Source organism: Xenopus laevis, chromosome 4L (assembly GCF_017654675.1).
Source record: "Xenopus laevis strain J_2021 chromosome 4L, Xenopus_laevis_v10.1, whole genome shotgun sequence".
In the NCBI taxonomy this organism is placed as follows: domain Eukaryota; kingdom Metazoa; phylum Chordata; class Amphibia; order Anura; family Pipidae; genus Xenopus; species Xenopus laevis.
The window spans coordinates 30,801,884-30,814,183 of NC_054377.1; the positions used below are offsets into that span (position 1 = coordinate 30,801,884).

The window sequence follows — 12,300 nt, forward strand, 5'->3', positions numbered from 1 at the left end:
TTTGTAATAATAAAACAGTACCTTGTACTTTATCCAAAGTAAGATATAATTAATCCTTATTGGAGGCAAAACAAGGCTATTGGGTTTATTTAATGTCTACATGATTTTCTAGTAGACTTAAGGTATGAAGATCCAAATTACAGAAAGACCCATTATCTGGAAAATCCCAGGTCCTGAGCATTATGGATAACAGGTTCTATACCTGTACATACTTTCTAACTGTATATTGTAGAAGTGCCCCTTTCACATGTTCTGCCAATATTATTAGCTGATGTTTAGAGACATTTCATTAGTAGTAGTGATGTACTGGAAGAGTGTAATTTGTCCCATAGATGGAAGAAGCTGATAGTAAAGAGTTCAAGAGGCATGTTAATCCCATGGTGCATTTGCATTGCACAGCTGGGTAGCATCATGGAGCATTCTAAAGACATCCCATTATTATTAATGACACCGGGCCAGATATTCACCCCTGTTCAGCACAAAGGTAAACTTGGAATTATGGTCTGCCATGGGCAGGTAGTTCTTATACAAACCTATTGGGCCTTGGACATAGTACCACAATTAGAACCGTTTTTTCTTTTCAGATGGGGAGAAGTATTGTGCTAGATTTGTGTGCTTTGCCTCCTAAATAACTGTTCCCAGTATGTTTAAAAATACATGATATTGAAAGCCCATTCATTTAAACTGATATACCTTTTAAAAACTTAAACTTATATAATGGTGTGCCAGAAATACTTTTTAAATTGATTCATATATTTTCTAGTTTTTATGGGTCCTGTTATCCAGAATGCTCGGACCTGGGGTTTTCTGGATTAATCAAGCCATATAGGATTGTTTTACATCCAATAAGGATTAATTATATCTTAGTTGAGAACAAGTACTGTTTTCTTATTTCAGAGAGAAAGGAAATCATTTTTAAAAAATATGATTAAGATGGAGTCTATGGGAAATGGCATTCCCGTAATTCAGAGCTCTCTGGAAAATGAATCCCATATCTGTAATGATTGTGAATGATAAATCAATGTTTATATTTATTTAATTGTATTTTAATAAAATACATTCTCAAGTTAGAATCTGTGTGTCTTTATTTTATGCATTTTTATAACATATGGATGCCTCCATTACAGGTATTTTATAATATAGGCAGGCTTCCTACTCAGGGATTCACAACATGTGGAAAAGAGCTGAACTGCTGCAAAGGCAGGCAGGATGATAGAAACCACTCAGACTTTTCTCCTGAACTAACCTTATAAAGCTGGCTATATTATGCCTGATCCACTCGTATAGTGTAGTTAGCAAACAAGCGGATCTGGTTCCAGTTTTACGATCCACATCCAAGGCTAAATAGGGCTGATATGATCATTGGCCCTGGGACCAAAGATCCAATCATACACTGAATCCTGAGGACAAGGATCTCTTCAACTTGCTGATGCACCCCTCATTTGACAAGACCATAAAAGCTTCCCGATGGATATCTGGTTGATTTTCAGCTTGATATTGGTCAGGCAGTCCAGTGCTGAGCTCCATACATGGGCCAATAAGCTTCTGATTCAATTTGAAGGGCGTTAGAAACTTGTACCGACTTAGGTATGGCACCGTAGGTGTCAGTGATGGATTACTGCTAGAACTCAGCACTTACAATATTGAGTCAAGACAGTTCCAAACACTAACCATTTATAAGGCAATCTAATGTCATTATTAGTAATGTATCATTATGTCATATAGTGCCCACAACTACCCACCACCAATCCCCTCCTTTCCTCCCTTCAACTTCCAACACCCTTTCTTTGACATTTTTGTAGTTTTCTAATTTGTAAATGTAATATATTTCTTGAAAGAGGTATTCACCTTAAAAATAACTTTTAGTATGGTATAGATAGTATTTTAGTTCTTCAGCTCTCCGGCAAGGATGTTAAAAAGTTATGCGGTTGCCAGACATTAATAACCCAATCAATCAGGAAGCAATTATAATGTCAAAATGGAAGATGAATAGCAGAGGACCTGAAAAGAGAAATACGCAATAAAAAAATGAGAATAGCATTGGAATTAAAGCTTCAGAATCAATCTGTTGTTTGGTTGCAAGGGTCGGTGACCCCCAACAGCCAGTCACATATATACAGCTGCATGCTGAAAAGATACAGAATAGGAATGATAATAACTGAAAAATCATACATCATAAATAATGAAAGCTATATAAAAATATGCTTAGAATATAAAGTTATATAAAGTTAAAGTTCCCTCAATGGGGAATGTTACCTTTAAACAAAAAAAAGTAGGGTAGTTCACAAAACCTGCTGTTTTCTAATACTACATCACAATAATGCATACTTTTTATTTTTAATGTTTGTATAAAATGTATGATTTATAGTTTAAAAATATTGTTTTCTTCCCATCATGTTACTCATTATTTTTTATATACTACAGGTATGATGTCTATTATCCAGAATGCTTGGGACATGGGATTCCACAGATTGAAGCTATTATATTATTATATTCTTATCGGTTTGCCCTTTGGCACAATTTCTCCACCCATCCCCTCCCCCTTAGGCTCATAGTGTAATGCAATCCCTCCCTTACCTTGTTCTATTGTGAAGCAGTAGATTCAAGGACTTGAAGTCCCTTTGCTTTCCTTAGTGGGCATTGCACAGATACCCTGGAAAGCAGATGCACAATAAATTTATTGTCAAAGTTCAATAAATACACAGTTAGCGTAGGTCCGAAATGCCCAGTGTGACCTTACCCATACAAAGTTTACATGCCACAAGAGAAGGGGCTTTCTGCTCTACATATCTAATCTGCAAGGAATTAGGGGTCATTTACGTTGACCCAGGCCAGTAGTGCAAGAGCACTAAAGGGTGAGTACAAAAACATACCCCACCACAGTGCTCATGCACAAAGCCTCCTGCTGCAGCTTCCTAACTGGCATGTCTGAGTGTCAGCCGTGCAGAGATATGCGCCAATTCATTTCGGTTGGGAGGCAGGGTGCAAAGTGAAAAACGAATTGCATCTTGTGCTGTATTGTCCTTAAAAATATGAATAGTTGAAGCACTGTACAGCAGAATAGTAAATTAAATGAACAGACGTGGGGTCATTACGATAATATAGTTGCATTAAAGCATAAGAGCTAAGTGTCAAACAGACAAGAGAATGGAGGTCCCTGCCCCATAAAACTTATAATCAAATTGTTTAAATTTGAAAACGACATTGGTGTTTTTTAGAGGATGTACTGTAGGATAATAAATCCCATTTATTAATGCAAATAGACCTTAAGATATACATTCATTGATTATCGCTTATATATATAGTGCCAACAGATTTATGCAGTGCTTTTTGGAAATTGTTCATCAGCCCAGTGGACTGGAGCTTAAAATCAAGCGTCCCTATAAGACCCCCCCCCCCCCACACAGATACAGTGAGGACATACAAAGTTCTCGCAGGTTGGGCTAAGGTCAGAATCAAATATAGGACCCCAGCACTACAAAGTAGCACTGCTAATCGGTAAACTGTCATGCTAATCTACATCAGTTTATAGAGCAGTAGATTAAGATGGGATTTAGTTGGAATTTAGGTTAGATGGTGTGAAGGTGGTAATCATCAAAAGCTTTCTATGAATGTTTAGCATAAAGCTCTAAACCTTGTGATGAGAGACTGTAAAGCATTATAAGGAAATATTCTTAAGGAAATGTATACAGAAATGTAAGATATGAACAGACGGTATTATGATAAACATAGATTGTTTTTGTTAATACTAATTTAATACTAACCAAATACTACAGTTGCCCAGTATTCAAGCCACTATTCTAACTCAATGAAAAACAGTGATTTAAAGTCTTTGTAAGGGTTTGTTTTTTTTCTTTATTATTTGTTTCATTGCAGACTTATACCTAAATAATATGCGAGATTACATTTTAAACTTTTAAAAACCACAATGTCCCTAAAACCTGGGTATTAGAATTTAGTCATGTAAAGTCTCTGTGCTGGGCTATAATGGTTTGCGTGTAAGGGGAGTAGCGTGAGGAATTTAGCATCATATAACAGATGCTATTCTGGACTGTGGAACCTTTAAAGGCAATGTCTAAATTAGCTTGAGTCCTCCTCTATAGGGGGGAGGCAGATATGGGGGAAGCCAGGGTGTGAGGTCACTTGAATATTTTAGAAGACTAAGCAGGCTTAATTTAGGGTATGGCCTAGAATATATGGAAGGTGAAAGAGGCTTTTGAAAAAGAGATGATCACTTTTTTCTCACTCTTAAAATATATTTTATCAGTAAGACAGATACTGTAGGTAGGGTAGTTTAAATTGTCTTCATATGCTTGAATGAATAAGATACTAAAAGAATAATTTATTAAATTAGCCACAGATGGAGTGAACTTTGAGTGATAATGTATAATGTTCATGTATGGTAAAATTGTATTGGCTTTTTGACCGTGTGAATTCCATGTTGGATGATGATTTCTCATACAAGCCAATGTGAGTAGCTGAGATGCCAGAGCCTATTTTGAATTCCAATCTGGGTACCTGATGGAACTGCATCTATGATATCTGTGGCTCAGAGGCCCAATGTATGGAGTAATGGCCAGGGTTTGATTGAAAACAGTTAATTTATTGGTCAGTGCAGTGTTAAGCAATAGTAATGCATATAATATAGCTGAACAGCATCCAGTGTGTTATAACTTAGCATTAAAGCTACCTTTTTCATAGAATGTGTGAGAAACACCAAATCTAAGGCAAAAAGGCATAAAGAAAAAGACACCATTTAGGGGCATATTTAATAATGATCAAACCAGGGAAACATTTCCAGCAAATCAAAATTTAAAAAAATGATTTGTTCCTATCCAAATCTCCCCGATTTATATTGTATGCAGAGAGCAAGGTTTGCACGATTATTTTCTGTACTGGGAATGATACTTCCAACATGGAAAATAAATAGTTAAATCTTAAATGATGACTAACATCTTTGCCAGTCATGAATAAGTCAGTCTTATAGCCTGCAAATAATATACATGGCGTCACATGTGTACTACTAAACCAAAATTTTATTAACAATATGTTTAGAGCCTCTGCCGTTTATTATGTTATTTACTTGTGTGCTTCTCTACCCTAGTAGTGGTAGGGACCTCCTTGCTACTGTTTCTCTTACCATATGGCACTTAAGCTCTATGTACTGATATATATTTATTGTATTTCTTGATTTACTTGTCCTCCCCATGTTTACCTTTATATATTGTAATATTGTAAAGTGTTGCGTACCCTTAAAGCACTTTATAAATCAAGTTACACATATAAACATACTTTGAGCAGAAAACATAAGGCAGCTGAAAACTTTTTAGGTTATGGAAGAAATATGACCCTGCTCATATGGTAGCTGGAAGTGATATATTCATGTATATTGCATATACTGTAGCTGGAAGTGATATATTCATGTAAATAGACATACTGTAGCTTGAAGTGATAGTTTCATGTACATTGCATATACTGTTGCTGGAAGTGATATATTCATGTACATAGCATATACTGTAGCTGTAAGTGAAATATTTTTGTATTTAGCAAATACTGTAACTGGAAGTGATATACTATATTGCTGATACTGTAAGTAATATATATTTATTTTGTACATAGCACATTCTGTAGCTGTAAGTAATATAATATATTGTTACATATACTCTAACTGGATGTTAGAATATACTGCAGCTGGAAATTGCATTGGTAGAAGTAAAATATATATACTGTAGCTGGAGTTATATGTTTTGGCAGGTAATATGTAGCTGGAAACCGTGTTTCTGTACAGACTATAGATAGAATTGATATATTCTGGAACACACTTTAAATGCGTGTGATATATTTCTGCTCATACTGTAGTTGGATGTGATATACTATCTGCACATAATGTCGCCAAAGCAATATATTTATTCATATACTGTCAGCTGGAAAGGAGATGTATTCACACGCTGTAGCTAGAAGTGTTATATCCCTTCACATACTGTAGCTATGAAATATTTTTGAACTGTAGCTACAATATATTTACATTATGCAGCAGGTAGTGGTATATTCCTACACACACTGTAGCTGTGATAGATTCCTGTAGAAAATGTAGTTGTGATATAATGTAGTTGTCGCTGGAAGTTATATTTCCCTGCACATACTGTAGCTGTGATATATTCCTTTACAAACTGTAGCTATGATGATATATTTACATGATGTAGTGGGAGGTCATATATTCCTGCATATACTGTAGGTGCACTGATTTTAATACCCTCTGGTTCAGGTCAACTGATATAATAATTCTATTATAACCACATTCATTTAAACATCCTTGATTTTATGAAAACCATATATTTACAGAAAAGCTAATGATTAGTTATCTTAACAGTGGCGGAACTACCGGGGGAGCAGGGGGTGCGAGCGGGCCAGGGCACCCCCGGCAGTCCGTTCACCGCTGAAAATGCGGCCAAATGCGGCCATACGGAGGGGGGCGGGGCCCGGCTGCACGTCGCGCACCAGGGCCCGCCCCCCTCTAGGATCGCTACTGTATCTTAACTATCTGTACAGGTTCCCTGAAGAACTGCATTTTTAGGAGTGTTTTACTGGGGTGTAAAATACTAACTGAGGAATGTATGGCCTGCATGACACTTTATTTGGATGGGTTATTGCTGGTGTTTCTTTTTACTAATATGGCCTTTGGAGAAGAAGTCATAGATTCATTATGGGGTTTTGGTCATTGTGTTAGATTTGCCTATGGCAGTTGCAATGGGAGTAGAAAATTGTTCTAATGGTTTCATGCCCAATATAAGTGAATGCAACAGTCTTTTATCTTCCCCACTGTTAGTGGCCAATTCATTCTCTGTGTGTTCTGTTCAACCTTCTGTTAACTACTGATTTGTAATGTGCTCTTGTGTAAACAGTTGTCAGCAGAAAGCTGTATTCCCCCCCCCTCCCCTGTTTATTTATATAGAAATACACAAATAGTTCAACCCGCACAAAAACAGTTACAAATGTATTGATAGCCCATGGTTTCAGTCACCACCAGTGACCTTCCTCAAGGAGAACAACAAAAAAAAACCCCAATTTAACGAGCACTTTTAAGGAAGTAATTAACACTCTGCTGAATATTCTGTCACCTATTTTAGAGAATGTTTAATTATCAGGACAGTCAGGAATGTGTTTGACTGCTTTTGGCAGCAACTCAATTTACATTTATTTGGATATAGAATTATCTAATATGTAGAATTTGTGTGTTGGCACATCAGTGGTCATAATTAAACCTTTCTGCACCTTTTGCATTTACTTTTCAATTATTGTTAATAAAGCAATGTAGCAACACAGTTTCTACTTTGGTGTATATGTTCATACATACATTTATTCTGGCATTGCAAAGAGGACATATAGTTTAGGAATCAGATACCAGTGTGTAAAATATCTTCACAACATGGCCAAGCACCTTATGTACTATTGCATTTACTGGCCTGTTTACACAATGCCGGGTGCATTGGGTGTTCTGACTTCTAGTGACTACTTTATTATGCTGTGTTAAAAAAACTTCAGGATAATACACCACGCGTCGCCAGGCTTCGTAGTGTAAAAAACGGCGTAAAATGTTTTCACATTTTTTCTTAGAATGACTGTGGCAAATCTGGCTTTCACGTGGCATAAAATTACACACACCTTGATAAATTTGATATTTATTTTATACAGCTTTCTACACTGTTTTTTTGACGAATTTAGTTTTACACGGCATAATAAATATGCCCCTTACTGAATCATCAGCAAAATGTGCTGCACCAGTTTTAGGTCTGACCACCTTCTAAAGTAGGGGGCATGTTTCCACATTGCAGCTGCATTTGCATTCTGATTAGGAGGAAAGTATTATCCTCAGTCTAATGCAGTCAGAATAATCAGAGCAAATACCTGATACCTAGTTGTTATGGGTTAACAGAATCTGGTCAATATAAATAAAGGGGAAATACATCCCTCTTTTTACAGCTCATTTAATTGGGGTTATGCATGAAGGTGCATATAAATATAAATGTATTTTTTACACCGACATACTTAATTCAACAGACTACAAACAAAACCATAATACAAACCACTCCCTCTTAGGCTCACACTGTTATGCAACTCATGCCTCACTTTATTCCACTATGAAGTGATGGATTCTGGGAGAGAATCTGAGCACTGCCCACTGAAAAGCAGAGCCACTTTAATACCCAGAATCCATAAATTCACAATGGAACACATTGAGGGAGGGGTTACATTACACTGTGAGCCTAAGGGATGGGGAACTGGTCCCTGTGAGCACACACTATAATTGTTTCTTTTCAATCTGTGAAATTAGGTCTGTCTGTATAAATTCAGATAGTGTTTATGATCTCATGTCAACTTGGGGGTCTATATTATCACACACACACTTCAGTAAATGCTCTTCCAAACTACCTTTTATTTTCTGTACTTCTGTTATAGCCAGATGGCCACTAGAGGCCAGTGTAATGTTAGGGACAGACATATCCATCTCACTTATCATCTGGAATGCTGCAACAGAAAACAAAAAAGCAACTGATCTTTTTCATCCTAGTCACTAATATTATGAGTTGAACAGCATGGCAGACTTTGTCCAGGCAGTTCTGTTTATGCCATTCATTTTTTTGTAAAATCACATGCATTCTTGTTGCTATGTATGTCTGTGGAAGTCAGTTTACATCAAAGGCCTATCTGAATTGATCCTGTTCGATAATGCTGCAAGCCAGAGTAGAGTTGCAATACAATTAGTCAATTAGTGTGTAGTTCAGAAAACCTATTATATATCTGCCCTAAATCTAAAAAGAAGTCACCCACCCCTGATGCTTAACTGTTCCCCCAGTTAGATTAGACCAGGGGCAGGATTGCTTTTGCTCTTTGCATTACCTTTGCTTTGCTGGGCTGAAAGAGGACATATGTCCTTGCCATTTTAGAAAGAAGTACCATCTACTGAGAGATCCGCTCATTTGGCAACGAGCGGATCTCTTCCCGATATGCCCAGGTGGGTAATATCGGGCTGATCCGATCGTGGGCCCTAGTACGACACACACAGTACACTACTCTTTTCAGTAGAAAAAAAGATGCATAAAAGTATGGAGCAGATGTCAAAATAGTCTGCTCCAGTTTTGCATCTGCTATTCTTTGTGAGTGATATATTCCAATGGCTAAATCAAGATAATAAAAATAAAAATATTTCTAGTTAGTACTAAGCAAGTGCAGTCTGGTCTGTTAAAGCAGTAGGCATGTTTAGGTGTTTAATGTTACAATTAGAGCGTCACTGCCATAAAACATGCAGGAAGAAGTTACCAACACATTGCAGATAGTAACAGGATCCTCCACCTGTTCTTCCATTTGGTACGGCTATCCAGGCATCTCATTCCAAGATGATGTACAGTGTATCCCATAAATCCTCCTTGGGGACTCTCCAGGATAATATTACCCTATAAATAACTATACTGGAAGTTGACAGATATCTGCAGATGGTTTTTTAGATGAGAGTTTTAGATGAGAATCAATCAGACATAAAATATATAATTGAGGTTGGTTCACCAGATAGAAAGGGGAGTATGTAAAATCCCATGGTGTAAATTTAGGAGGATGGGTCTAGTGGTTTATATTAAGGCAGGGTGCACTGAATAACTAGTACAGATGTTGGTCATTTTAAAAGTAATAAGGAAAAATGTTATTTATGACTATATAATTGAAGTTATTTTGCACAAGTGTACTCCTTGAGATTTTATAAATGCAGAAAGGTGGTGGTGTACAAAATACATTTATCAACAAATAGAAGAAGTAAATACTTATTGTAGAACAGCAATGTGTTCACGGAGGCTGAAAAAACCAATAAAGATGTTGGAATGTGAGTGAGGTCTCTATCCAGGAAGTAGGAACCAGGAAGGTATAGCCGACCGAGCTGAGGAGAAAAGCCAAAATAACATGAGTTAAATATCTGCGATTTTGTAATTTGTAGAATGAATCTATCCTTATAGTGACATAACACCTTCCAAGAACAGGTGTCCTATATAAGCAGACTGCCGATAGACCAGCCTGGTTTCAGAAGAATGAACTTAAATTTGTTTTTGCATATGCTGTGTAAAGTTCAAATGGTCCTTGTTTTGTGGAAACCCCTGTTTAATTTAATTATAACCGAATGGGGAATAAGAAAGCAGTCGAAGTATGTCACACCAGGCGTTATTTCAGCCTGCGTATCTACGCTTTCTTCCACCCTGACATCTACTACGTGACTAAAAGACGCCCCCAGCATCTGGGGCAGACTTAATCTCAAAAATGCATATTCTTCTGATGCCAACTCCTTGTCTTCCTATATATAGATAGAGAAAGGAAAGCAATGTTTTCACCAGAGAAAGAAGCTTAATACTGGCCATCTAATGCATAGTCCAAGTTCCCCCTCCAAAGTGTTTCTGAAACATTTCTTAATTATCAGCACAGACATGTAGAAGGTGGAAAATCCTGCCTGTGAAAATGGCTGTCCAACAGCTTTATCCCCATGTCTCTGTCTGGTGTGTATTCATTTTATGCAGTTATTGGAAATACTATTCCAAATGAGCTGAAACTGGATTCCCTATGGAAATATTTAAAGTGTAGTCTTGTTTTGCTCAATAAATAAAACATTCTTTTTTTTGTTTGTTCCTGTCACCCCACAAATGAGTTTCTCTTTGTCATAATTTCTTCATCATCAATTCATTTACAGACCTTCACAGCCTGGTGTAACTCTCACCTTCGGAAAGCTGGCACACAGATTGAAAACATTGAGGAGGACTTCAGAAATGGACTGAAATTGATGCTTCTGCTTGAGGTCATTTCTGGTAAGTGATATTCCAGGCTGTTAGAGCAGGTGAAATTAATGTCTGAACTGAACTCCATCTTGGCAAGTTACTATTAATATAAATCAGTCGAAAAGGTTTGACCTAGACTACGTGGATCTATCACCCAAGGAATAAATATGATCTGTACCTAAAGTATGTGATAGATTACAAGGAAATAACATTATAATACAGATTTGGGATCCGTTATGCATAAACCCATTATCCAGAAAGCTCAGCATTACAGGAAGGCTGTCTCCCATAGACCCAATTTTATCAAAATGATCCAAATTTTTAAAAACGATTACATTTTTAACTGAAGTGATAAAATAGTACTTTGTACTTGATCTAAACTAAGATATATAATACTTATAGGGAGCAAAACCAGCCTTTTGGGTTTATTTAATGTTTAAATGATTTTCTAGTAGACTTAAGGTATGAAAATCAAAATTACAGAAAGATCCATTATCTGGAAAACCCCAGGTCCTAAGCATATACCTGCATAACAATAACATAATATAAAGATTGAGCTGAGCTTACAGCTAAGAGACCATGAAAACACATGTCCTCTCTTGGGGATTTTGGTCTGGTGATAGAAGGGGACAGTAAGCAAATATTCTATGCATTATACTGTACTATGGAAAAACCAAAAGGGTGGATCAACATTATCACATCTTTTAATACTATATTAAGGAGGTTAATTATTAAAGTCCGAATGGTAAAAACTCGAAAAATTTTAGTTTTTTTACTATAAAATCTGAATTTTTAGTGGAAACAAAATTAAAATTCTCAGGATTCATTAAAGACCGATGCTGGATGGAATTAGCCTGAAAATCCGTCTATTTTAGACTTTTTGGGCAAAAATCCCCCGAACCGATTAATTTGTGCTTTTCAAATAATAAATAAGGTGAAATCGTGGATTCACCTATGATCTAATACAGTTTACTGGTCTTTTCAGGTGAGAGACTGCCCAAACCAGACAAAGGAAAGATGCGTTTCCATAAGATTGCCAATGTGAACAAGGCTCTGGACTATATTGCAAGCAAAGGGGTGAAACTTGTGTCTATTGGTGCTGAGGGTGAGTAGACTGAAGTAAGAAGCCTATATATTGTTGAACAGTGTGGAATATAGAAATATTCTTTTTGGTGTCTAATGAGCTACACAGCAAAATGAGCTATGAATGTGCCCTTCACATTACATTTTCTAAACAACTTTTACGTTTATTACAAACTTGGTACGGGTTTTGGGTTGTTTATAAAGGCTTTAGAAAGCAGCATTTGCCCCTTACTGTTCTCTATATTCTGCTATACTTCTGGTTTTGGCTATATAGCAGAAAGCAATTGGTTAAGACAGACTCATAATTAAGTATGCAAGGCATTGTGGGAGGACATGCCAGGAGGACAGCTGACTTCAGCTGCATTGTTTTAAGAGTCACAAGCATTGCAGGTAAGGATGGACAAATTAT

General features: G+C 36.7%; 1 protein-coding gene across 1 annotated transcript in view; it reads left to right on the plus strand.

Annotated features, from left to right (window-relative positions):
- Positions 1 to 12,300, plus strand: part of actn3.L (actinin alpha 3 (gene/pseudogene) L homeolog) — a 39,138-nt gene that overhangs the window by 11,519 nt on the left and 15,319 nt on the right. Inside the window, 2 exon segments of the mRNA NM_001093023.1 lie at positions 10,724 to 10,838; positions 11,794 to 11,913. Of these exon segments, the coding sequence (NP_001086492.1) occupies positions 10,724 to 10,838; positions 11,794 to 11,913 (235 nt within the window).